Raw genomic sequence first — 25,819 nt, 5'->3', positions numbered from 1 at the left:
GCGGCGCGCAGCGTTTGAACTCTAATGATGTCGCTGGCGACACACTGCGACTTCTCTCTGATGTCTCCCCAGCAAGGGGACGTATATGAGATTTTCAGACTTCTTCTCTGTTCGTGTCAACTGAAGAGATCAATTAGCGAAGGCTAGCCACGGATTTTTCTGACCGAGGTTGATGCTGTTGGCCTCTTCAGGGCAATGCAACACAGCGTATGGCTTTGCTTTTACTTTCCAATCGCATGCTGATTTATTCATTCAAAATGAGTTTTCTGTCTGAGATGTATGCATTTCTTGAAGTTGGTTCACTGCCCTTGTCCTTGCTACTTAAATCTAAATGCAAATAAATAACCCATCCTGGAGCTCATCATCGAAAAAAGCTGTATCCAGGCGCAAGCCCTCCTCCTCCTCCTCGTGGCCAGTCTGGAATTGTGTATGAAGTTGAGAGAATACAAGAATAGTTTTTCTCAAAGTGGTTCCTGTTCAAACAATATCCTGTTGCTGAACTACTAATTGACCAGACAACTACTTTCCTTAAGCTCCCAACCAGTGTACTGTCCCAATAACCAGTCTCAAGACAGTGCCCCATCCGTGGTCTGAACTCGACTTGGCTGGGTCCCCTGCAACCGTCAGACGCCTTTCACTCTCACAAACCAGCTGTGGACAGAAACACACACAGACCCGCTTCCTCGTACGCCAAATCTCAGCCCTAGCCGTGCTTCTGAAGCCTCGGGGGAAGGCGGGAAAGTTTTGGAAGGTCTTATCGATGCCTCTGCAGATGCTCTCTGTTTACCTCATCAATAACGCTGTGTGGGAAGTCTGGGTGTTCAACTAGATAGAATTATATTCATGCCCCCCCCCCCCAATTCATTTTGGAGGATTTGAGAATTGCGTTGTACAGGACATTCCCAGAACTCGTGTGGGCATGTGACTTCATATGCACTGCCCATCCCTTTCAACTGTTGATCCCCAGGGGAGACACACACACAGGACGGACTCCCTCTGCATCTCTCCCAGGCATCCAGAAGACATTTATCAGAAGCCCCTTGTGCGCAGAAGTCCAGGGTTGAAGGGAGCGAGGGGGGCTACAGAATACACAGGCGCGCGGCCAAGACGACCTGCACAGAGATGCCACGTCTCTTCTCAGAAGTTGCGGCAGCAACAGGGAATTGTGAGACACCTGGGTGGGTCGGGAGGGGGGGGGCTGGGGGGTGGGGGGGTTATCAAAGAAGAAAGAGTGTGGCTTTTGCTCTCTTCCTGCTCTGCCAACCCCTCACATGCAACTCATCAGATGCCACGTGCCTGCCATTACGCTCAGTCAGTACATGGGGCATTCCTCTACCTGTCTATCTGCCCTGATAGACATTAATAATAAAAGGCCACGTGTAATGATTGACACAGTAGCATTCTGGGTCAGTCTAGGTTTAATCACACCAAACTCAGCAGGAGATAGACATACAGTTATGCCTGCTTCCCAGAATTTTACAGAGGATGGGACATAGATCTGGAAAAGATCGCCTCGATCACTTCATGGAATTTCCAGTGGTTTTGCATGTAATCACTAAGATGGTGCTGCAGGTAGTCATATACACATTCACTCATGCACATAGGCACACATTGGGTGCCTTCTAGCTACAAATCAGTTTACCCCAATTGTCACTCTGTACTGAGGGCGACTTGTAGTTGATCAAATGTTCTTCTCCAGAAGCATACCACAAACCAGAGCATGTCACAATGACTCTAAGAAGGAACTGTGACTTAATTCCCTTAAACTGTAATGTAGCCTTTTAAGGCAGCTATGAATGAGGACACGATTTTGTTTCTGGTATTCAGAGTGGAAAGAAACGCTTGATCCCCACAGGGACATGGCACTGGTACAACAGCAGGGGCAACAAAATATGCAACAAAGCATTCAAAATGATGGCAACATCAAAGGCAACATAGTATGAGGCAGCATCCAAACGTAAAGGGTGGTACTGGTGGTCCTTAGCATCCTTAGTGCAACAATGCTAAGAGGCTGTAAAGCACTGCTGTGCGTCATGTTTGTTGTGGTCGAATTGTCTGTATGGCCCTTGCGCACTCCTAGCGAGCTCTAGTCTCTAACATCCAGACAGTCAGAGAAGGCATTGAAGAGGCCGATATCGGCAGGTAAGAAGCACTTCTGGAAGCCCTCGGTTGGGTGCCGTTTTATCAGTCTGTTTTGAAGCTGCTTCTTTGCCTGTGACCAGGGTGTCTGATGGAGGATGAGAGATGTTGTCCACGATGGCCCTCAGGTTGGAGAGCCTTTTGTCTCTCTCTCTCCCTGCTGTCTGCTTAACTCTGTCCATCCCGCGCCCCTGCCACCCCCCTTCCCCCGAGCAGCACACACAGATTTTTCCCCCCCAAAGGGGAACAGGATCAGCACCCACATTTTAATGAGGAGGAGAGGAGAGAAACCCGGCTGCGGGGGGGCAAAAATGGAAACGAAATAATCAAGGGAGAATGTTGACCTAAGAGAATAATGGAGATCTGGAGAGAGACTGGGAGGGTGGACAGACGATCGCAACGAGAACCATTAAAGAGAGGGGGAAAAAAAGATAACCAATAACTTTCCTGTTTCACTTTCAGAACGGTCAATACTTGTGGAATTGAAGGGCAGCATTAAGTGGTCTCCCTTATACACTCCAAGTGGGTGGATGTTGAACTAGTCAGAGGAGAGTTCAATACTGTGTGCGTTTACCCGACTCGAGGCCATGTGTTAGTTAAGGCTGTGAGCTGTTACCATTCAAGCTTTTACTATATGTATTCGTCTATAATATAGTGCAGGGCAAGCTCTTTCTGAGCAAAGCCATTGTCTCACTTTAACTTGTAGCCTACCGAATGCTACTGTACTGAATTATTCAAAGGCAACGGTCAGGTAAATGGCATCTTTGGATCTATGTGCTACAAATAAGCTCCCGCCTTGATTAAATAACACAGCAATCAGAGCACTTGCTCCAAACATGTTGTGACTGTAAACTGGCAAGAAGGTTGAGTAGGTTAGGGCTCCCCTCCAATCCTTATCTGGGAACGTGTGATTCTAGTGATGGGTGACAATATGCATCTCCTAAGAAGCCCTGGTAAAGGGTATTAGCTGTAGCATTTGTGGTAGTCAGGGCACTCCGCAATTATGTTAGTGTGCTTCTCCCTATGACTTTTGCATATTCAAAGGATTGTTTATTATTCATGCAGTGTTGCATCATTAGTCAAAATCGACGCAACTAATTGGTGGAGAATGCACAGCTGCACCTGTGTGTACGTGTGTGCACAAAGGGAGGGAGATCAGTTCTGTGTGAAAGAGAATTATTGTGATTCAGCAAACTCTCGGGTGGGGGGTGCCTTTCTCAGTGGACATGTGTTGCGTTTGAAATGGAGCCCACAGACTTATTTCTTTTTCACACCTCGGCGCAAAACATTATTTGTTTCAAACACATTGAGGTCCTGAGGATAAAAGTAGAGCATTTAGGCAGTGAGCGAAGGAGCAAAAGCTCTCTTATTGGCATTTTGTCCTGTTAAAGTATCCGTGCTTATAGGGTCCCACGTATTAACCTTCCTTGGTGAGTGAATTCATGCATTTGCAACACTTGTGGCACTTACTGGTTATTTCATTCCTTCATCCTTAGTGGGATGTCAGTCAGGCGAATGGTGTATATAATGGTTTATCAAGACGAGCAGAATTGTGGTTCATGCCTTCAACATGGGTTGACGGTAATTACCAAAACGCACAAGCAAGACCAGCATAATTTTCTGCTTATTTGATAGAATTATACGTATGGAAATTGTGACAAAAACTGAGTGCATGCATTATGTAGGTTGATGCAGTATCTCACATTTGTTCCATCTTTGATATGGCTGCACACATGGGTAGGGGGCAAGCAGTATGCAGACCAGGGAGTTGTACAAAATGCCTCTTTAGTGGCAAGAAGCAGTCTGAATGATTGATCACACAGCATATCAGAGGTTCAGCAGTGAATTAGCTCGGTCTTAATGGAGCATCAGTAGTCTCGACCAGCACATTTTAAAGATCTATGACATTACCCGCCATGATATAATTGACCGCGTTGATAATTTATCTGTATCAACAAATAAACTTTGTCACATCCAAGTATTGTTTATTTACAACGAGAGTTGCAAAGGGCCGGAAAATGGCGGGTAAATTTCCGGAAACTTTCCATGGGAAGTTAAACTGGGGATTTTGGAAATATTCCAAGTTGGAAACTTAATGGGAAATTTGGGGTAGTTTAAACAAACTATCATATGCAAACATAAATATAAACATTTAGTTTGGTTGGTTGTAAGCCGACATGCATCTACCTGCAACCAATACAAATGTAAAAAATAATATGTTGGACTTTGATTTATTTGTGAGCAAACAAAAAGCATGAATATTGAATAAAATAAACTTACTTGCATTAAATCTGGTTGTTTTGACCAAGTTTATGGTGCAAGATGGGTTTTTTTCAATTATATTTAAGTTCCCTTTTAAAGGCTAACCAGCAATTTTTCCAATTTCCAGTTTATTCCTGTTAATTCCCATATATTCCTGTTAATTCCCATATATTCCAATTAATTTCCAACTATGAACCCTGTTCACGCCATAGTAGATTATATAGCATGTAGAAAGACTTGTAGGCAATCAATAAACCATATGTCTGCATCATTGCCTGCCACAATGCCTAAGAAAGGGCATTCAATTCGATAAGACATTCAATACACCAATACTGTAGGTTTAACAAGGTGCATCTGTAGAATGTATGAATATGCATGCATGCCTCGATACACATCGAGGATGTGGGACAACCTTAGAAAATGCCGGCCAAACAAAACAATGTTGCAATTTACCCAGAATTCAACGTGGCGTGACGTCAACATCGCAACAAAATAATTGCATGTCTGTGACCCTTCAGTGATGCTCATGCAGGTCTTTGTGACCTAGGAGACCAATAGATGTGGCCAGGTATGGAATACCAATTTGGAATATCCTCCCTGGATATAGAAGGCTTTTTTAATCAGTGGAAATCACTGAGCCCTGGTGTGTGAGACCAGGGAAGACCAGTGTTACCATAAGGATTATAGATTAGCAGTCTATTAACCTGTGCCTTCTGTACATTAACCATCTACTTGCGTTGTTCAGGCTCGCACATGCATCTTCAGCCTTACTTCGAGTGATTAATTGCATGTGTAGTGACAGGAAATTACTTTGTATAATCAGAGCAGAAATAATGAGCCGGTGTCTATTTTTTGTTCACCCGCTCCACACACACACACACACACACACACACACACACACACACACACACACACGCACAGCCTTTGGTTCTCTTTTCCTCAGCTAGGATGTGGCTTTGTTGTTAATAAATATTCATTGTGCTGGAGGTACTGACAGAATCTGCCGTCATGCACACACTTCTTTCCTGTGAAGAGATCCGACAGAATGCACCATCTTCATTACCCAGCTCTGAGGAGTTGTCTGTAAAAGACAAAGCCGTGTTGGACTATGCTGACAGGAGTACACTTCACCCCCACTATCGCCTCCTACAAAGATTTTACGACTTGCTGGAAAGCTAAGAAACAAGAAAACGGACAGAATATTGTACACTCAAACCCCTTCTAGTCTTTTCATTGAGGGTGACATGTCCTCAGGCCCCTGGTCAGAGTCACTGTTTCACAGATAGTCTTGGTTAGTACAGTCTCACTTTCGAGTTCATGAAGGACTCAGGACCCAAGCCTGCTGCAGTGAGGATGTGGTACCTCCCAACATTCCCCCCCCCCCCCCCCTCTCACTCGATACGTCAATCTCGTGAAAGCTGCAAGGATCCGTGTGTAATTTAAGTTGACTCGGGGATGCAGCCAGCTCCACAGGGTGTTGGTACAGCGCCTCTGCCTGCATGCGTGCGCACGCGTCACCTGTCTCGCTCGAGGGACGAGTTGACGAGATAGGTGCGGCCGGGACGAATCGCTATGTTAAGTCACACACACACGCACTCAAATGACTGTAAATTGCTCCACTGTAGACACCGGAGACACAACACGCTCTGGACCTCCAAACTAATCAGGCAAGGCGCTCAATCTGACAACACCAATGCCCACACACGGCACACCTGTCACGTGGTCCCTAATTGGACGCGGTGTCCGTTGTACGGAGTGTCCGCGAAAGGGTGGGCAGGAGAAAAAGCAGGCCAGGGTGTTGGTTTATAAGGACGGCTGTGTGCGTGTATTTATGAAGGCGGGCATGAGGATGCACGTCTTTATGAAGATGTGTGTACGTATTGTGAGTGGGAGGACACAAACAGCTATTCCAGGCGTTAGGATCAGTAACCCTGTCGTTCTGGATCAGCGTCAAGCCAGGCCCCAACTGTGTATTCCTGTGAAGGCTCCCTTTTGTGTTGTATGTGTGAGGGTTGAAGTCAGGCATTAGGATTAGCTATCCTGCCACTCCAGATCACTGTTAAATCAAGGCCCCTCCCTCAAGGCAATCCAGAGAAGAATTGACTGACATTGTGTGTGTAGGACTTTGTCCTACACACACAATGACTTTGTCCTACACACACAAACGCACCGCTGACAAATGAGGCGCACGTTTAAATCGTTACACGCCTGTCGGTGACGCTCATTTGTTTCTTCTCTCTCCCGTTCTCCTCTTGCTGTCCTCTACATGTCCTAGTAATGCAACCGCATCAGTCTATGGGCCTCCCTTTCCCCCCCCCCACCCCTCCACCACCACCCTCCTCCATCCTCCACGCATCCTTTTTCCCTCCATCCACTCTCCTCCGCTCTCCCTCCCCCTCGTCGGCGTTCCTCCCCCTCCCCCACACGCTCGTGCCTCCCTCCGTGTCCTCCTCGTCTCTCCTCAGTTCCTCTCGTCTCGAGCGCGCGCGCGCACGCACTTGAGAACTCGCGTCTCCACCACTGTTGGCTGATGACCCAGGAATCGGCGCTAACAGCCGTCTCTGCTCGAGGCCAACTATTGTTAACTGTCACTCTGGGCACGGGGGGGCCTCCACGCGCTGCCCCCCCCCCCCCCCAGAAGAACAACACTCAGCTGGTGGGGGCGGTTGGATTTGCTCACTTCCGCATCGATCCCGTTGTAACTCATCCATTACTTTGATGTTAAGCCCACTAGTTGTTCAGCTCTCTTTTTGCGTGGCTTGTTTTCTCTCCGCCTCCCCCCCCACCGCTCCCTCCATCTCTGTCTGTTTTCTTGGAAGAGGGAGAGAGTGGAAGATGGGGTGTTAAGTGAGCCCAGCAGCTGGTCCAAGATCAGGTGGTCATGTCATGGATATAAAGAGGGATGGGTCGGAGATGGGACCCCAGGCGAGCGTTCCTGTGGGGGCGGGGCTTTAGTGAGGGGCTTTTTTGACGTCATTCTTTGTTTTATTTATTATGATAGTGACAGAGAGCCAGGAAAGGCGGGAAGAGAGTGAGGGGATGATATGCAGGAAATGACCTTGTCCAGAATTGAACCTTGGCCCCTTGTGGTAAGGCCTTAGCCTACATGGTACCCTCTCTACCTGGTGAGCCCCCGGGGGGCCCCATATTGATTGTTTTTAATAGAAAATTAGGTTTCCATAACCTCCGATCACCTTCCGATGCGAGAGGCTTTTGTGGTCATACGGTAGCCATAGCATCCGCTTGGCTGTGGAATCGTAGCATGAATTATGCAGCCATATGGTATCAAGGTTGGGTGGATGTGTAGCGTACATTCTGTAACTGAACTAGACCCAGCCTGATTAGTGTTAGGGCAACAAACAGCTTTCTCTCTTCTCTGTCGTGTCTCTGTCTCTCGCACGCTTCTCTCTCTCCTCGTTCCGTTTCTTCTCTCTCCTCTGGGCAGTGGTAATGTGTATTGTGTTTTCCTTCATTGCAGAGCTAAGTTCAGAGAACCTGAGAACATGCTTCCAGATAGTCAACGCGTACCTGTACTTATCCGTCACCCAGTTCCTACAGGTGAGAAACACCGACACTCGCTCACTCACACACGCTAATTCCCCACGGGGATCAAATGAAGTACTTGCACACAACCCTAAACTCTCTGTCTGTCTGTCTGTCTGTCTGTCTGTCTCTGTCTGTCTGTCTGTCTCTCTCTCTGTCCCATGAATCTGTCCAGAACTATGGAGAGGCCTTGTGCAGATCCTTCTGTGGTCTTCTCAAAGACATCACCAATGAGGGGCAGGTTCAAGTTCTAAAGGTATGGTGTGTGTGTGTGCGTGCGTGCGCATGTGGGTGAAAAAAAGAAACGTGTCTCTCTCGCCATTCAGTCGCTGTGCGATCTCACTCGGTTGGTGCTGGGAAACGTAGGTGGAAAAGGGGAACTGACCGAGGAACTGCTGGCTCACACCCGTTATCATGATAACGAAAATACTAGACAGCGACGGTATCTCTGTGACTCTAGCGACCTTGGCACGTGTTCGCCGTCGAGGCGGAACGGGACAGGAACTGCACTGAGAGGCGGCTCCCACGCCGGCCTAATTGCTGGCGAATCTGATGAAGGCTGATGCTTCCGCAGGGAAAGAGTTTACAGAGAAGGAATGCGTGTCTGCTTGGGAGGCGTGTGTGAGTGGGCTCTTACCAACCTGATCGCCTTCGACAGAGCTAGAGAGAGACACAGAGATAGAGAGACATAGACACAGAGAGAGAGAGACACAGAGAGACACAGAGAGAGAGACACAGAGAGAGAGACACAGAGAGAGAGACACAGAGAGAGAGACACAGAGAGAGAGACACAGAGAGAGAGACACAGAGAGAGAGAGAGAGACACACAGAGAGAGACATAGAGAGACACAGAGAGAGAGACACAGAGAGAGAGACACAGAGAGAGAGACACAGAGAGAGAGACACAGAGAGAGAGACACAGAGAGAGAGACACAGAGAGAGAGACACACAGAGAGAGAGAGACACACAGAGAGAGAGAGAGACACACAGAGAGAGAGAGACACACACAGAGAGAGAGAGAGACACACAGAGAGAGAGAGACACACACAGAGAGACACACAGAGAGACACACACAGAGACACACACAGAGACACACACAGAGAGACACACGCACACAGAGAGAGAGACACAGAGAGAGAGACACAGAGAGAGACACGCACAGAGAGAGAGACGCACAGAGAGAGAGACGCACAGAGAGAGAGACACGCACAGAGAGAGACACGCGCAGAGAGAGAGACGCGCAGAGAGAGAGACGCGCAGAGAGAGAGACGCGCAGAGAGAGAGACGCGCAGAGAGAGAGACGCGCAGAGAGAGAGACGCGCAGAGAGAGACGCGCAGAGAGAGACGCGCAGAGAGAGACGCGCAGAGAGAGACGCGCAGAGAGAGACGGAGACAGAGAAAGACGGAGACAGAGAAAGACGGAGACAGAGAAAGACGGAGACAGAGAAAGACGGAGACAGAGAAAGACGGAGACAGAGAAAGACGGAGACAGAGAAGAGACAGAGACATTGTCCAGTACCTTCTGGGTGTTGAAAGCTAACTTCTAGGGTGTGATGATGCTCCTGCTCTTTGCTCTCGCAGTGGTCTAATCCGTAACGCTTGGTGCGCTTCAGATTGTTTACGTCGTCTCAGATGCGTTTTGCAGACATTCCACAAAGTTGCCACAGAGTGGGTGGAGCAGGTGTTATGGGTGTGTCTTTATCAGCAATTTTATCAGGCAAAAAAAAAAAAAAAAGAAGATTCTGTGTGCCATCAATGTAAATCGCCAGGGCATTGATGTTCAGGTTGTTTTCAACATGAGTCATTCCACCCCTCATGTATACTGTATGTGAATTACCCTGGCTCAGCACAATTCTTTTATGTTACATCATTCTTAACTTATCTTCTGGATGGGTGGCCGATGGGAGACAGTGATGATCTATTAAAGAGCTGGCGTGTGCACAGTACCCAGGAGATTTTGTTGACGAGTTGAAGCTGATACACCGGACTCCATTAAACTGTCAGACAAAATCGATGCGTTCCTGCTAAAGCCCAAGTGGACCGTTGTCTCCTGCCGTACGTCCCTGACTGCGTTTCACATAGTTGGTTTCGTGTTTTTTGCTCACACGTGAAGCTTTGCCTGTGTCATTGCAGTCACTGTTAATGCACATGTCCCTTCGATTGTTAGATCACCTTTGAATAGGATGTTTTGCCGAGAAAACGATAGACGGGGTCGTCCTGGATTATTTGTTTTTACGTTTGAATGACAAAGAATGACAGTAAACGTTTGTTAGTTTAAACTAATGAAGTTCTTCTGATAAGATACCCTGTCGTCCGCCAGCTTTAAAAACATTGGAAAGACGAAAGCAGGAACACCCAATGTTCACATGGCAACACCGGGCATGTTTGAATCCATATCCAGAGCAAGGTCTGCATGCCTATTGTACAGTTACAAGAAGAATGTGATGCACCATTTCAAACGATTCACTTTTACCATCCTTACAGTACAGCATTTCAGTTTTCCCTTGCAACTGCACAGTACATGACATACGAGCAGGTTACCTGTTAGTTTAGTTTGCGTGGCTTAAGCCCCGTTTGATTTGCTGCTCAGTGCTGCAGGCAATATATCATCCCTGTCCCTTAGACTCCAATCTAAAGCTAGTTCCCCATCTAAGAGGTTGTGATTCATTTGGGGAGGCTCCTCACAGTAAATCAATTTATTCAGACTTGTGTGTTTTAACTTCTCTTGTGCTTCCTTCCGTATCTCACTAATTATCTCACCAAGTGCTATCTAGCCAAAGAAGGAGGCAGGGCTGGTATCTGTGTCCTGTATTCCTTCATGTGTGTCGGATTTAATGTATCTCTGTCTAGTTAATGTCTTTCGCCAGCGAACTAGTTTGTCTTCTGATGTCTTCTTGTAATTGATGAGAGAAATTTTCCTGGCTTTGTTGTCGTTTGAGCCTGGCTTTGTTGTCGTTTGAACCTGGCAATGTTCCAACGAGGGGTGAGGGAGTCTAGCTCGGACTGGATTTACCCCTGAAAGAACTTTTCTAAATCTCTTGCGTTTAAGGGCCATTGTGTTTCATTTCCTCCCTAAGGAGGGAAGTGTTAGTAAGATTCATGACAGCTAATTAAAGCCGCGCTTTATACCCCGATTGTTTTTTTGTTTTTTTTTGTGGTAGTGCGGCTTATATTTCGATGCGGCTTATAGCACGTTTTTATAACAAAACAGTAGAAACGCTTTTTTCATGAAGGCTATTTAAATATTAGTTAATTCCCGGGCAATAGAAAACATACATTACGCACTTGCTTACTTCGTTTTTGAAGTGTGTTACGGCATGCTGTAAGATTGCCTATACTCGTGCATTGCTTGGTATCATTGTTCCCGTATCATGTGCGGCCAGTGCGGTTTATACTCAGATTTACAAACCCAAAGCTCTCATTCTGGTGTGGTACGGCTCATAGAAAATGCGGTTTATTTTCCTAAAAATACGGTACGTCCCCCTACACTCTCACGCACAGACACACACTCAGCAACTATCACACAATTTTTGCATGGTAATACACTCTCACACACAATCTGCAATCAGGCTAGAGCCGGCATTATATTTAGTGAATTTTTAGCTTGAGAAGTTTCAATTTGTAATGCGAATACTTTTAATGACTGTAAAGTCAACAGCAGAATAGCATGCCAAGTATTGTGTGAGAACCGGACAGGTATTTTTCCTCAACGGTCACATCATTTGTTTTACTAATTTTCCACTCCAAAATTCCCTCACTCTTCCTCTCTCCCTTTGCCTCCCCTCTCTTCCTCCTCCTCACCCCTCCCCTCTCTTCCTCCTGCTCACCTCTCCCCTCTCTCCCTCCTCCTCACCCCTCCCCTCTCTTCCTCCTCACCCCTCCCCTCTCTCCCTCCTCCTCACCCCTCCCCTCTCTTCCTCCTGCTCACCTCTCCCCTCTCTCCCTCCTCCTCACCCCTCCCCTCTCTTCCTCCTCACCCCTCCCCTCTCTCCCTCCTCCTCACCCCTCCCCTCTCTTCCTCCTCCTCACCCCTCCCCTCTCTTCCTCCTGCTCACCTCTCCCCTCTCTTCCTCCTCCTCACCCCTCCCCTCTCTTCCTCCTCCTCACCCCTCCCCTCTCTTCCTCCTCACCCCTCCCCTCTCTCCCTCCTCCTCACCCCTCCCCTCTCTTCCTCCTCCTCACCCCTCCCCTCTCTTCCTCCTGCTCACCTCTCCCCTCTCTTCCTCCTCCTCACCCCTCCCCTCTCTCCCTCCTCCTCACCCCTCCCCTCTCTTCCTCCTCCTCACCCCTCCCCTCTCTTCCTCCTCCTCACCCCTCCCCTCTCTTCCTCCTCCTCACCCCTCCCCTCTCCCAGGTGGTGGAGATAGCCCTGAAGGTCAGCCCCGTGTTGAGCACCCACACTTTCCAGCCTCTGCTCCCGTACGTGTTCCGGGGCGTGGTCGAAGGCGAGGTGAGCTCGCACTCAACCGACGACTCCTGCGCTCACTAGGGCTTGACGAGCGGAGCTGCTTGTACGGCCCTCGTGTCAGTCATCGTCTTCTGTCCGTCTTAATTCCACTTCGCCCCCGCTACCTCGCGCTCTTTCTTCCCCTCTCTCCTTCCTTTTCTCTCACTCTCTCCTCCTCACTTTCTCTGTGTCGTCTCTCCCCATGTGTCCATCCCTGGCCTTAGTCTCAGTAAGGTCCTTTTTGAAATACGGACTTCTCTGACCTCTTTCAATGAGACTTCCCGATGAAACCTTACATTAGGACCAACCCTCACCCAGCCTAGAACATGCTCTGTGGGCTTCCTGGGGGTTTGGCCTCGAAGCCTCCCTCTTTCGCCTTATATAATCCACCTGTGATAGGTCGTGTTCAAGTTGTAGGTTAACCTTGTCCAGACCGGCTAGGAAGTCTGTAAAGGGTTTTGTGTGTGTGTGTGTGTGTGTGCGCGCGTGCGTGCGTTCCTCCATGCAGAGGTACCCAGTGGTGATGTCCACCTACCTAGGCATCATGGGAAGGGTCCTGCTTCAGAACTCCTCCTTCTTCTCCTCCCTCCTCACCCAGATGGCTTCCGAGTTCCACCAAGAGGTATGAGACACACACACACACACGTATACATACACCCACGCACACACACAGCGGATAACAAAGAGGTAAAAGTAATAGAACATAATAGTCAACTTTCTTTCAAACTCCCAAAAAGCTCCCAAGCAACTTTTATTTTCCTCCTACATTTCCCACTCATTCTTTTGTGTTGGCGTCTCTAGACAGACACAGACAATCCCTTGAAAGGGACATTCTCTTTCAGCTCAACACCCAGCCTAAAATGACATCTTGCACCCCGGTTCTCGTAACCTAACCACACAGCCCGCTGTGCGTGCTGCGAATGCCCTTGGCACAACCTAGAGTAAGCCTATCTGGGTGTCCCAGAATTGCACGCTCCGCTCTGCTGTGCTCGGCCGGTCCTATCTGTCTCAGACACTCTCGGATAGTGACACACGGGTCAGGCCAGCGAGATAGGCGTCCGCCAGCTGCCCTGTCGTCCACCTGCCTGTGTCCCTGCCCTCAGAGAACAAGAAAGCTTCCCAAACCGTGTGAATTTGTCAAGATAGCTAACAGGAGGAGTCCCTTGCTCACCCCTCCTTTCCCTGTTTTCTCTTGCTCTCTCTGACACCGGTGCACGTGCACGCGCCGTCTGTCTCACACACACACACACACACGCTCTCACACACACACACGCACTCTCTTTCTCTCTCCCCGTCTCTCAGATGGACCATTTGTTGGGCGCCGTCATTGAAATGTGGGTGGACCGCATGGACAACATCACCCAGCCCGAGAGAAGGAAGCTGTCCGCCCTGGCCCTTCTGTCTCTGCTGCCGTCGGAACACAGGTGAGGGCACACACGGGTCCCCGAGGCGCTCTGGGCCCGCTCCGGCGTTAAGAGTGTCTGGCTTGGCTGGAGCATGACCGTGAGAGACACAGTGCCGTGCTACAGCCGGGGAACAGGAACCAATTACTCCACTCCGAAACACACACACACACAGGTTTGTTTTTCTATCCTAGTGGGGCCCGACCGTTCACTCCCATTCAAAATGGTGTTAACAATTGTCTAACCTTAACCCTGAATGTAATTATAACCCTAACACAAATTCTAACCGTAAAAGCCCCTGAAGAAAACGTTTTTCAAATTTTACTTTGGACATTTGGTCCCAACACGGATAGTAAAACCAGGCCACACGCGTACACACACACAAAACATATATACACCCACTTAGAAACCCACACACTGAAGGAGCGCGAGTCACAGTTTCTATCTCAGAACGTCATGTTTCATTAGCCCATTTGAGAAGTCAGGATGTAGGACAGTCTTACCTGTGACTCAGCTCTCGCTCTCTCTCACTCTGGGTGTGGGTGTGTGTGTGTGTGTGTGTGTGGGTGGATCGATCAGCTAAGAGCAGGGTGGTCTGGAGTGGTTAAATGAAACATCTCCCCAGGAGCTTCTCCTCTGAGTGGAATGGCAGACACGTGGGTACACACACACACACAAACACTGACACCAACACAGAGAATAACGATTTCAAGGTTAAATTGACGCTGTCCATTTCTGAGTCTTTCCAGGGGGATTTTTGTTCTATTCCCGATTGACCATGACTGCAATATCAGCCTCAAACCAATTCGATTCAAGAGCGCTTCTACATTCCCAGTTGTGGTCAATGCCAAGTTAATATGGTTGCGGCAATTCTTTTACACCTGACAGAATCGAATGCTCACTTGTGCATTAGTTCTTGGCGTTTTTGGAGAGAGTGCAGAAAGGTTGAAATCACTGTAAGAAGTTTCCTATTAATGGTCTAAGTAAAGTCTTTAAAAGTCTGAGAGGAGATCATGCATGATGACGCTTTCCCTCTGATGCGGTTCCTCGGCTTCCATGAACCTTGTGTTTTTCATCAGTTTCTTCTTTCTAGATGTGACCAGAGGCAAGCATTGATTGTTTTGAACGCCCCCGCCATTGCTTTATATCTTGAATTGAATATGACGGCCTTCACTGACTGGTTTGTTTTGAATACAAAGAACTCCCCCCGCAGACATATTCATCCACGCACACACTCGCGCACGCCTGCCCCATACACAGCCTAAGATGTAACTGTTTAGTTGAAGGTACGAGTTTTGATGCAAGTCTGTCCAGGGGGGTATTCGTCGTAGCTCGCTAAGCGGTTTAGCGAGCTAATTTTCAGGCTAAGATAAAAAACGCCCCTCTTTTTGGTTCGTGGAAGCAACTTTCGATAGATCACCATAGTAACATATCAATTAGCACTAACCTGCTCCAGAGCAGGCTAACGTAAGTGTAGCTGGATAAGCTTGCCACACCCCCAGAAAATAACATGGCAGCTCTCTTTTTGAGAGACCCAGTTGACCAAGGACCTATAATTTAGTTCGATTAGCTTTCCATACCAATAGTTATTCGCGATTGCCAAGATCCTTTATTTCACACGGATGAGTTCTTGTTTGAGCGATATCGATTCAGCCGACATGGACTCATTTATTTGCAAGACCTTCTCGAGCCGCACATTGCAAATATCACACGCCGCAGCAAGCTTTATGCTTTATTATGAGCTTATGCTGCTGTATGTGAATATGTAACGCTATGTTTTACGAAATGTCTTGTCCTGTTGTGCCTGTGCTTTTTATATGTTTCACTGTGGGAGAGTGGGAAACGTCATATCGATTCCTTTTTATGTCTTGACATGTGAAGAAATTGACAATAAAGCTACTTGAAACTTTTAACTGTGCTTCAGACTGCATAGCCTTGAGTTTTTTTGCGTCAGGTAGGCTATAGGCTACATTTTTATACAGTATAGGCGATGCAGAAAACATTGGCAAAGCCGCTGCATGCGTTGCTGTAAGAAAAGTGTACTTGGCGCTTAACCAGCTGATGAATCAATTCATCATATTCCCTGGCCATGTCCCAGTCAATGACATCAAAGAGGGATTTACACATATGCCTACATGCATATACACATATATAGTACATGATATAAGCGCAGTAGCCTACATATATCCTCATAATTGTCTATGAATTCGTATCAATTAGATACTCTTTGGCCTTGTTTTTATTTAGCCTACTTATTCTGAAAGAGTTGAGATCATTATTTTCGCTAGCAAGATCTCATTCGATTATTAATTTCCATTAAGCCTATACCAGCAGGCACAATTAAAGAAATGTGATCTGATTGATTGGGGTAATGGCACTTAAGATGAGCCTATACATTTCCCCAAAACTTTCGCATTTAGCTAAATTTTTTCCCAAGCTGCTTGTTTTGCTCTGGCAGCGGTGGCGGTGTTTGACTTAGCCATGATAATATGCTTATTGTCTAGAGACTCATTATAATAGTTTGCTCGGATGGCGAGAATAGCCTATCACCGCTCTCTCTTTCGTCTTTTCCGCCATCATACCGTTAGAAAATCACGGTTTTGGTGATCGACCTTTCCTGCCTTTTGAAGTAGGACGTGCACGTGCAATTTCTGATAAGTTTAGCCTGATTGAAATTAACCACATGATTTGGATGCGGATCAGCCGTTGACGAACCGATATTTGCTGTTGTCACTCATCTCGCTAATGTTAACGGGCTAAAGGGACAATTGATTAACTTAGCTTCAACCCTTAAGACGAACGGGGCCCTGGATGGTTCATCTCGAGGCTCCAAAACACTGCTAGGGAGGAACATGGAAAACACAATTCTGATGGAAAAGCGTTGGTTTTGCTTGCATGTCTACGAAACAGTTTCCTGTCAATGAAGGCGACAATGACTTATGCACCAATTGTCATCTTGTTTTTCAAATACTAGAGTGAATGTGTCCCCAGTTACTGCAACAGTTAAAATCCAATGGAGGGGGGGCGGGGGGTGCGTCGCGTCTGCTTAGCCGGTAATGTAATGTAAATATGTGATAACGATGGCCACTAAGGTAAGGAGTGTCAAATGACGTTGTGTCCTTGGGCAAGGCACTTCACCCTACTTGCCTCGGGAAATGTCCCTGTACTTACTGTAAGTCGCTCTGTATAAGAGCGTCTGCTAAATGACTAAATGTAATGTAAAAAGTCTTTGCTTCATCCACATGTCGCATGTTTCAGTTCTTTAAGATGTTAATGTGAAGGTGGAACTTTTCCGGAAACTTTAAATTCAACATCGCAGTACTCTCTTACAGTTCTTCAGCCTGCTTCGTTCTCCGCTTAACGTGGTTCACTGGGTGTTCCCATACACTGGAGAACACTTCTGGTCATTTACTGTACATTGCTTTGATGACCTGTAGTTTTGTGGCGCATTAACACAGTGGCCATCAACTAAGCCATCATGTACAACCATGTGCATAGCAGAATATTAGACTCCAATCAGCGACTGATGAGGTGTGATTCTGTTGACAACGGCTCTAACCATCTCTTCTCAGGTGGTGGGTGGTATTGAAGCCTCTCTTGGAGGATCAAGGGTTCGGAATCCAATACAAATGTAACTTTTTTCCCCCAGTTGTGCCATTTGCCTTATGAATAAGCCATGGTGTGTTAATCCCCATATTTTGTTTCAAAAGTTTGACGTGCTACGTGCTAAAAAGTTTATCAATCAAATAGAGCTACAGTAGATGGATGTTGAATATGCAGGGCAAACCTTTCTCATGGCCACTACCGCCCTGAGAAATGCAATCCAACTGGGAGGGGATATCTTAATCAACCCAAGCCCTTGCAGCAGAACATGAATACCTACAGTACAATTACACTGAGTAAGATATTCAGAAGGCGACGGACATTGATGGCTCTTCCCAGGGGGCGATCAAGTGAACAATCGTTTCAGACTTGGACGTACCTCAAAGGACTGGCAATCAACAGCATTTGTTCCAGCTTGACCTTACCCATCTGTCCTTAACTTCTACACCTTGTTCATGGTACCTGATTCAGAATGGAAGATGCGAAGGATACAAAACTTGTTGGGGAATTGAATGGATAGAAGTCAGAAAGGACACGTGTTACATAAGCACTAAGAGATGTTTAATGCGCCCACATCAAACGGTTGCCGTGACAGAAAAGCAGTTTTTTTTTTATGGGCATGAGGATTTAGGCTTGTTGACGCATGTCACATTGCCTCGATATTAAAGTAGGGAAATGTAGACGGTTGGCAGAAAATAGGATGACCACTTAAGTGTCCTAGCTGGTTGTTGTTTCTATCAAATATAAATTCACAAACAACACTCATCCTTCTGATGTATTAGTCAGGTGGCTGAGCGGTGAGGGAATCGGGCTAGTAATCCGAAGGTTGCCAGTTCGATTCCCGGTCATGCCAACTGACGTTGTCTCCTTGGGCACAACGTCTTGCCTCGGGGGAATGTCCCTGTACTTACTGTAAGTGGCTCTGGATAAGAGCGTCTGCTAAATGACTAAATGTATTATTTGCGTCAATTGCATCCGTTCTTGAGCCTGAGGTCTTCAAAGGACCTGATGTTCTCCAGATAATGTCACTCAGAAAGCAAACTTATCAAGTTACACAATGTGCTTCTTTTTAAAAGAAGAAGATAGGAAAAAGCTTCTGGTTGCTGATGAGCATCGATTGAACTGAATTAATCGGAGAAAGTTCAATTGATCTGTTCTACTAGATGTTAAACTTAAATATTTTACTACATCCTTACGCCAGTCGATTATTGTAGTGGCGATGGTATTGGAGATCATTAATAGAGCCAGTTCTTATGATGGGAAGAATAATATGTTTCTCTAGAATGAAGATGAGTGCTGAAATCTCCTTCATCCGACTGTTTAGTCGCTCACATCTTTGATATGCTTTAGTATGCTTTGATATGCTTTAAATGCAATGTCTGATGTCTTATCTGTAGTCTCTCTTTATCTTACATTTACATTTAGTCATTTAGCAGACGCTCTTATCCAGAGCGACTTACAGTAAGTACAGGGACATTCCCCAGAGGCAAGTAGGGTGAAGTGCCTTGCCCAAGGACACTACGTCAGTTGGCATGACCGGGAATCGAACTGGCAACCTTCGGATTACTATCCCGATTCCCTCACCGCTCAGCCACCTGACTCCCCATCTTAACCGCTTACATTTCTCAATCAGTCATTTTCTGTTGATCTCTCTAAATGGAGGTGAGTAGGAGTAAATGATCTTAACGATTGCAGAGTCTATTTGAAAAGACTGCTGGTGTGTGAAGTGACATCGCTGGATTGTCGGTGGGGAATGGTGAAAGATATGAAAACAGCATGGATGAAAAGGGTGTCAGAGGACGCGTTTTAATAATGATGAATATTGCAGCAGCTCTTTAGCCCTCTATACTATAGAGATGTTACATTCCCCTCTGGTTCCAGGTTCAGTTTATGAGAATTTGGACATGATATATGATTACCCATGAGCCTTTACATATTTTACAGAAGTAAATTACTCATGTACACTAACACAGTGCCTACTTTGGATAACTAAATACTAAACGGTGAATAGCAAAAAGAGCCTAATTTGACTGTTCAGTGTATTAACATCTTCTTTGGTGGTTGTCGTTATGTACAGTGGATGTGTTAAATAATTCTCTAATGTTAGAGGTGTCTAACTATAAAGGCAGGAATCTGTGTGTGTCTGGCTCAATTATCTCAACCACCGAGCCCTGTATGAAGTTGCAAGTCTGCAGGTGTTTTGCTCAGGACCCAAGTACGTGCAAAGTGTTAAATGTGGAAAAACAAGTAACGGGTAAATAAAAACGGATTTGCCACCATGTTGAGCTGCACTAAGCGATGGAGCCATGAATATTGTGTGAAATACATGTAAACGCGCCGAGCTGCGCTTGTTGATCTCGCACGAACGGACACTGCACTAGCATTCCTCGCCAACGTGTTTAGCAAGTTTGCCACGCGCGTGTTCACCCATGCATGTACCGATGCGTGCACACATACTTAGTGTGTGTTATTTGTGTGTTTCAGTGTGATCCAGGATAAGTTCTGTGGAATCGTCAACATCTGTGTGGAGGCGCTGCATGATGTTATGACTGAGGACCCCGATACGGGAACCTTCAAAGAGTAAGTCCCTCCACAGTAACACGGTATGGCATGGAGTTACCACCACACTATCCACCAACCTAACCACAGCACTGCCAGATTATAGCAGCTGTTGTGGTATGGAGAAACACCGGTGGCCGTTTATCTTGGTTTGACACCCTTTTTACCTTTTGTGAACTAATCCACCCAAAAAAAACGTTCTAAAAGCTACTGCTTACGGGATCACAGGCTCCTGTTTACTGGCATTTCCCACTGTCCGTATGGAGATGGACGAAAAAGCTTGTTGGGTTGCTGCTCTTACTACAAGGTCGCCAATCTGACCGAAAATGCAGGAGTTTGTAACATTGGGTGCGTTTAAAGACCATTTTTATTCGTACTCGTATGGAGTCATATTCCTGGTTGAATAAAATGTGTCGGCAGTACATTTCCTGCATACGTCCATCATGGAATGACGTGGATATCCTGACTGCATCACCACTACATGACCACAAATTAGCCCCACACAGAACTAGAGATACTGTGGATCCTAAAAATTAAAAAGGAAAATCAATAAACAATCAGAACACATGTATTCAAGTTTCAAAAAGATACTCGTGGATATGCCCAAAAAGTTCCTGGAATGGCTGCTGAGCGCGCTAAAAGTGATGTCCCAGCCCCTCATAGAGAAAGATGGGCTCAGGAAACGGCAGTGCCATAAATAAGTGGAGAAAGTGAGTATGACGACGCCGGTGCGGTTGTGATGGGACATCGTCTCCGTAGCTCTGCCAATCTAGCAGTTTAATGGCCTGTGAAATGGCCCCCTGGAAAACGGCTTCCACAACCACTGACGAACTATTAACTACACACATTCTCACACGCACACACACACACATTTTACACACTCACACCTGCCTCAAGGTGCAATCAACGTCCCTGAAACCCTCATTCACCCACACCCATCCCCTCAAACCTGTTCCCCGAGCTGCCCCCTTAAACTTCCAACCCCAACCCACTTATGTGTGTCAGTGGTGACCCATGTTCATTCTGTACCCCCCCTCCCCCTCCCCATCTCTCGTTTCGTCAAAGTCGAAGAGTCTCTGTTGCGTGTCCCGGGTGGGGTGTGTGTCTTAAGCCCTCTGGCGTCCTTTGGGAGCGCGTCTGCATGCCTGGAGCAACCCAGATACCCAGCATGGGAGACAGCTGGATATATGTTAACCAGTAAAGTGGAGGACAGTGGCTGCGGTTCAGTAAGCACCATACCGTGCAGTCATTCATAGCTTTTACATGGTGCGTCCTAGCCTGAGGCCTAGTAAATCATACCCTTCCGTCACAGTCGTTATGGACCGGAACTGCCCTCACGCGGAGAGATATTGTACATGCGTGATCGATTTTCACAGTTTATCCACGTGTCCTTGGAGAGACCGGGGACATTACGCGTGTGGATGTGCAATCCTAAGGCGCAAGGAATGTGTTTGGGATTGTTTTCATTCAGTTAACCTTGTGTGTCTCTCTACATTCGGGGACCCAAGGGGTGGATGTCAGTGATTGGTAGGCTGGCAGTCCGGCAAACACACAAAGGCTCGTACGTACTCAGGCACACACACAGTCTCTGTCTAGAGTCTCAGAGGTGTGTGTGTGTGTGTGTGTGTGTGTAACCACCATGTGGGTATAGTACATTTGACATTTTATTCATTTAGCAGACACTTTTATCCAAAGGATCCAGAGTGTGTGGATGTAAGATGTTGTGGCCTGGAAGGTGAGGCAGTGATATATATATATATATATATGTCCATAAATATTTGTACATTGACACAATTTTCATCATTTTGGCTCTGTATACCACCACAATGGATTTGAAATGAAACAATCAAGATGTGCTTTAAGTGCAGACTTTCAGCTTTAATTTCAGGGTATTTACATCCAAATCAGGTGAACGGTGTAGGAATTACAACACATTTTATATGTGCCCCCCCCCTTTTTAAGGGACCAAAAATAATTGGACAAACTAACATAATCATAAATCTAATTGTCACTTTTAATACTTGGTTGCAAATCCTTTGCAGTCAATGACAGCCTGAAGTCTGGAACCCATAGACATCACCAGACGCTGGGTTTCGTCCCTGGTGATGCTCTGCCAGGCCTCTACTGCAACTGTCTTCAGTTCCTGCTTGTTCTTGGGGCATTTTCCCTTCAGTTTTGTCTTTAGCAAGTGAAATGCATGCTCAATTGGATTTAGGTCAGGTGATTGACTTGGCCATTGCAGAACATTCCACTTCTTTGCCTTAAAAAACTCTTTGGTTGCTTTCGCAGTATGCTTCGGGTCATTGTCCATCTGCACTGTGAAGCGCCGTCCTATGAGTTCTGAAGCATTTGGCTGAATCTGAGCAGATAATATTGCCCGAAACACTTCAGAATTCATCCTACTGCTTTTGTCAGCAGTCACATCATCGATAAATACAAGGGAACCAGTTCCATTGGCAGCCATACATGCCCACGCCATAACACTACCTCCACCATGCTTCACTGATGAGGTGGTATGCTTTGGATCATGAGCAGTTCCTTCCCTTCTCCATACTCTTCTCTTACCATCATTCTGGTACAAGTTGATCTTGGTCTCATCTGTCCATAGGATGTTGTTCCAGAACTGTACAGGGTCTTTTAGATGTTTTTTGGCAAACTCTAATCTGGTCTTCCTGTTTTTGAGACTCACCAATGGTTTACATCTTGTGGTGAACCCTCTGTATTTACTCTGGTGAAGTCTTCTCTTAATTTTTGACTTTGACACAGATACGCCTACCTCCTGGAGAGTGTTCTTGATCTGGCCAACTGTTGTGAAGGGGTTTTTCTTCACCAGGGAAAGAATTCTTCTGTCATCCACCACAGTTGTTTTCCGTGGTCTTCCGGGTCTTTTGGTGTTGCTGAGCTCACCAGTGCGTTCTTTCTTTTTAAGAATGTACCAAACAGTTGATTTGGCCACACCTAATGTTTTTGCTATCTCTCTGATAGGTTTGTTTTGATTTTTCAGCCTAACGATGGCTTGCTTCACTGATGGTGACAGCTCTTTGGACTTCATATTGAGAGTTGACAGCAACAGATTCCAAACACAAATACCATACTTGAAATGAACTCTAGACCTTTTATCTGCTTCTTGTCAATGAAATAACAAACTCCCATGAGGGAATAACATACACCTGGCCATGGAACAGCTGAGCAGCCAATTGTCCAATTACTTTTGGTCCCTTAAAAAGGGGGGGGCACATATAAAATGTGTTGTAATTTCTACACCATTCACCTGATTTGGATGTAAATACCCTGAAATTAAAGCTGAAAGTCTGCACTTAAAGCACATCTTGATTGTTTCATTTCAAATCCATTGTGGTGGTATACAGAGCCAAAATGATGAAATTGAGATGAGATTGTGTCCAAATATTTATGGACCTAACTGTATATATATGTGTGTGTGTGCGTGCTGCAGCTGTATGCTGATGAGCCACCTGGAGGAGCCCAAGCTGAGTGACGATGAGGAGCCCCCCACTGAACAGGACAAGAGGAAGAAGTTGGTGAGTCACATGACCTCTCCACACACACACATACACCTGCGTGACCTCTCCACACTGTGATGGAGATGGCACCTTCCACACCTGCACGACCTGTTCTCTAAGGGTCGCCGTGTGTGTATTGTGGACCGTCTCAGAGTCGATTTTCCACCATCTTCTACCTAGACCAACGAGTAGATGACAGACACTGCAGCCAGCCTCCTGAGCCATCTGCTGTTTGGCTATTTAATATTCTGGCTATTTGTCAGTCACTCTGTCGATCTCCATCTCTCATCTCTCTCTTCTCCCCTCCCGCCCTTTAATTGTCTGTCCCTGCAGCTGGACACCGATAGAACATAGGCGCGTAATGTGAAAGCTCTTATCATTCAGTTTCCTGCTAGTCGCCGTACCATTAGCGAGAGGGTTCACACTCGTCTGAGCTATTAAGCAGCAGAGAGAGGGAAGGGGGTGGGCAGGATGAAGATGGAGGGGGGACGTAGGGGAAGGAGGAGAGCGATGTGGAGGTAAGATACGGAGAACAGGAGGGATGAGTCGACACCAGTTTAAAAGGAGACAATGTAAACTTGGGCCGAGTGCAAAGGCGTGCGCAGCAATGTGGCTGAGGCTCATAGTTTATTTAGAGGTTATTAACACAATTTTCACCTCCCATAACACGGGGAGAATAATTGTTTTGGTATGCGACTGTATGACTCACCTGCTGTAATTGCATACATAAAAAACATTGTGGTCGAGTCCTCGTTTGTGTGTGTACTTCTCCACAAGTTGGCTCAACGAGACTCCCCAGGAACGCCAGCCCCCAGCTCGTCTTTGCCGCAGTTTGCCTCTGATTCGCCAGGTTCGGCACCCCACTGACAACCAGGTTTTTTTGGTGTTCTGCGTGTGGTCCTCCAGCTGGCCTTGCAGGATCCAGTGCACAGCGTGCCCATGCAGCAGTACACGTATGAGAAGCTGAAGGCCCAGCAGGCTGGGATGGGCGACCAGGCCTTCGCGGCGCTGATGGAGACGGTGGACGCGGAGATCGTCAGGCAGCTGCAGGAGTTCCTCCAGGCCGCGTGAAGGACGGAGGCAGAGACGGGGGGGGGTGGGGGTGGGGGGTGTTTCATCCTTGCCTACAGCCTCCCATCCGCCGAACCTCCCCTCATGTAGCCATGAAGAAGTGTCAACCAGAAATGAAGTCCCCCTTTTTTTAATTCAGACTCCTCAATGAATCCTCCACAACACCGTTTATATTTTATTTCAGTTTTAGAACGAGATGGGGGCATGTACAGAACAGTGGATGTAAAAAAAAAAATATATATAAAAAAAAAAAAAAGATATAGGTGATTAAACTTTCGCAAGGGTTGGAGTAACAAGAATGTTTTGTTTGAGTGGCAGAACTTGATGCCTCTGTTGGAGTAGGAGGATGGACTGGATTGGTGTTTAAAGACATTCATAAAGAGACTGAATAAAATGTTATTTTTTTAATGAACGTAAAGAATGGGTGATTATCAGCACAAGAATATTTTACATTTTTACTTGATTTTTCTTTTTTTCTTTTGTGCTCTCGCATCCAGAAGTCAGTTTGTCCTGACTACCGATTGATTCAGACATTGGTGTTATGTTTGTATATATTTTCATTACATCGTCAGACAATGTGTAGAGTTGACTGCCAGATTTTTTAACAGAATGATTTGTAAGACTGCGTAACCACATTTTTATACACACACACACACATATTGTATATATATATATATATATATTATGCTGCTATTTCAGGTTGTGTCGGAACACTTGAACCTAAACCTAATGTCTTGTGTCCAATCTATCTCCCTTATAACTACTGAACTTCATACCTCATGGTTATAGCATGATGGGGGGTAGTATGAGCACGCCGCTGCCAAATAGTTACACTATATACAACATTGAGATATAATGAACCCTTATTTATATATTATAGGGGTATATTTCTAATTGAATGCTAATAGGCCAGATATATGATCCCTCTAAACACAGGTCCAGCTTACATCTCTCCAGTCATAACCCTTTAGACTAGTCAAAGATCGGTGTTTCTGAATGGGTTTGCCCGGACGCCATCACTGTGAATGAAATGCCATGGGATCCGATTGCACACACAATTGCACACAATACTGTGTCAGTACATGCAAACAATACTGTGCAAAGTTGAGGCTTGGGGAGAGTGTGTATGTATGGGAGACAGAGATCCAGTTTTGAGACATTGGAACAGGGGAGGACAGGAGAACGGTGACCGGCTCCATCGATCTTGCCGTGCAACATTTGAAGACGCAAAGCCGAAGCTAAGGCCTCATGGGCGTCATGTCTGTTGAACG

The 25,819-nt window shown here is 46.4% G+C and overlaps 1 protein-coding gene across 1 annotated transcript in view; it reads left to right on the top strand.

Moving 5' to 3' along the window:
• Window positions 1-24,584, top strand: part of ipo11 (importin 11) — a 75,089-nt gene extending 50,505 nt beyond the window's left edge. Inside the window, exons 23-30 of the mRNA XM_062454535.1 lie at window positions 7,880-7,959; window positions 8,120-8,200; window positions 12,299-12,394; window positions 12,900-13,013; window positions 13,694-13,815; window positions 19,882-19,977; window positions 23,411-23,495; window positions 24,384-24,584. Coding sequence (XP_062310519.1) covers window positions 7,880-7,959; window positions 8,120-8,200; window positions 12,299-12,394; window positions 12,900-13,013; window positions 13,694-13,815; window positions 19,882-19,977; window positions 23,411-23,495; window positions 24,384-24,548 — 839 coding nt within the window. The 3' untranslated portion in view covers window positions 24,549-24,584. The remainder of the gene's footprint in view (window positions 1-7,879; window positions 7,960-8,119; window positions 8,201-12,298; window positions 12,395-12,899; window positions 13,014-13,693; window positions 13,816-19,881; window positions 19,978-23,410; window positions 23,496-24,383) is intronic.
• Window positions 24,585-25,819: the final 1,235 nt, after the last annotated feature.

The sequence above is a fragment of the Osmerus eperlanus genome, chromosome 28 (genome assembly GCF_963692335.1).
Source record: "Osmerus eperlanus chromosome 28, fOsmEpe2.1, whole genome shotgun sequence".
Taxonomy (NCBI): Eukaryota; Metazoa; Chordata; class Actinopteri; order Osmeriformes; family Osmeridae; genus Osmerus; species Osmerus eperlanus.
This window is presented reverse-complemented; position numbering and strand designations above follow the sequence as displayed.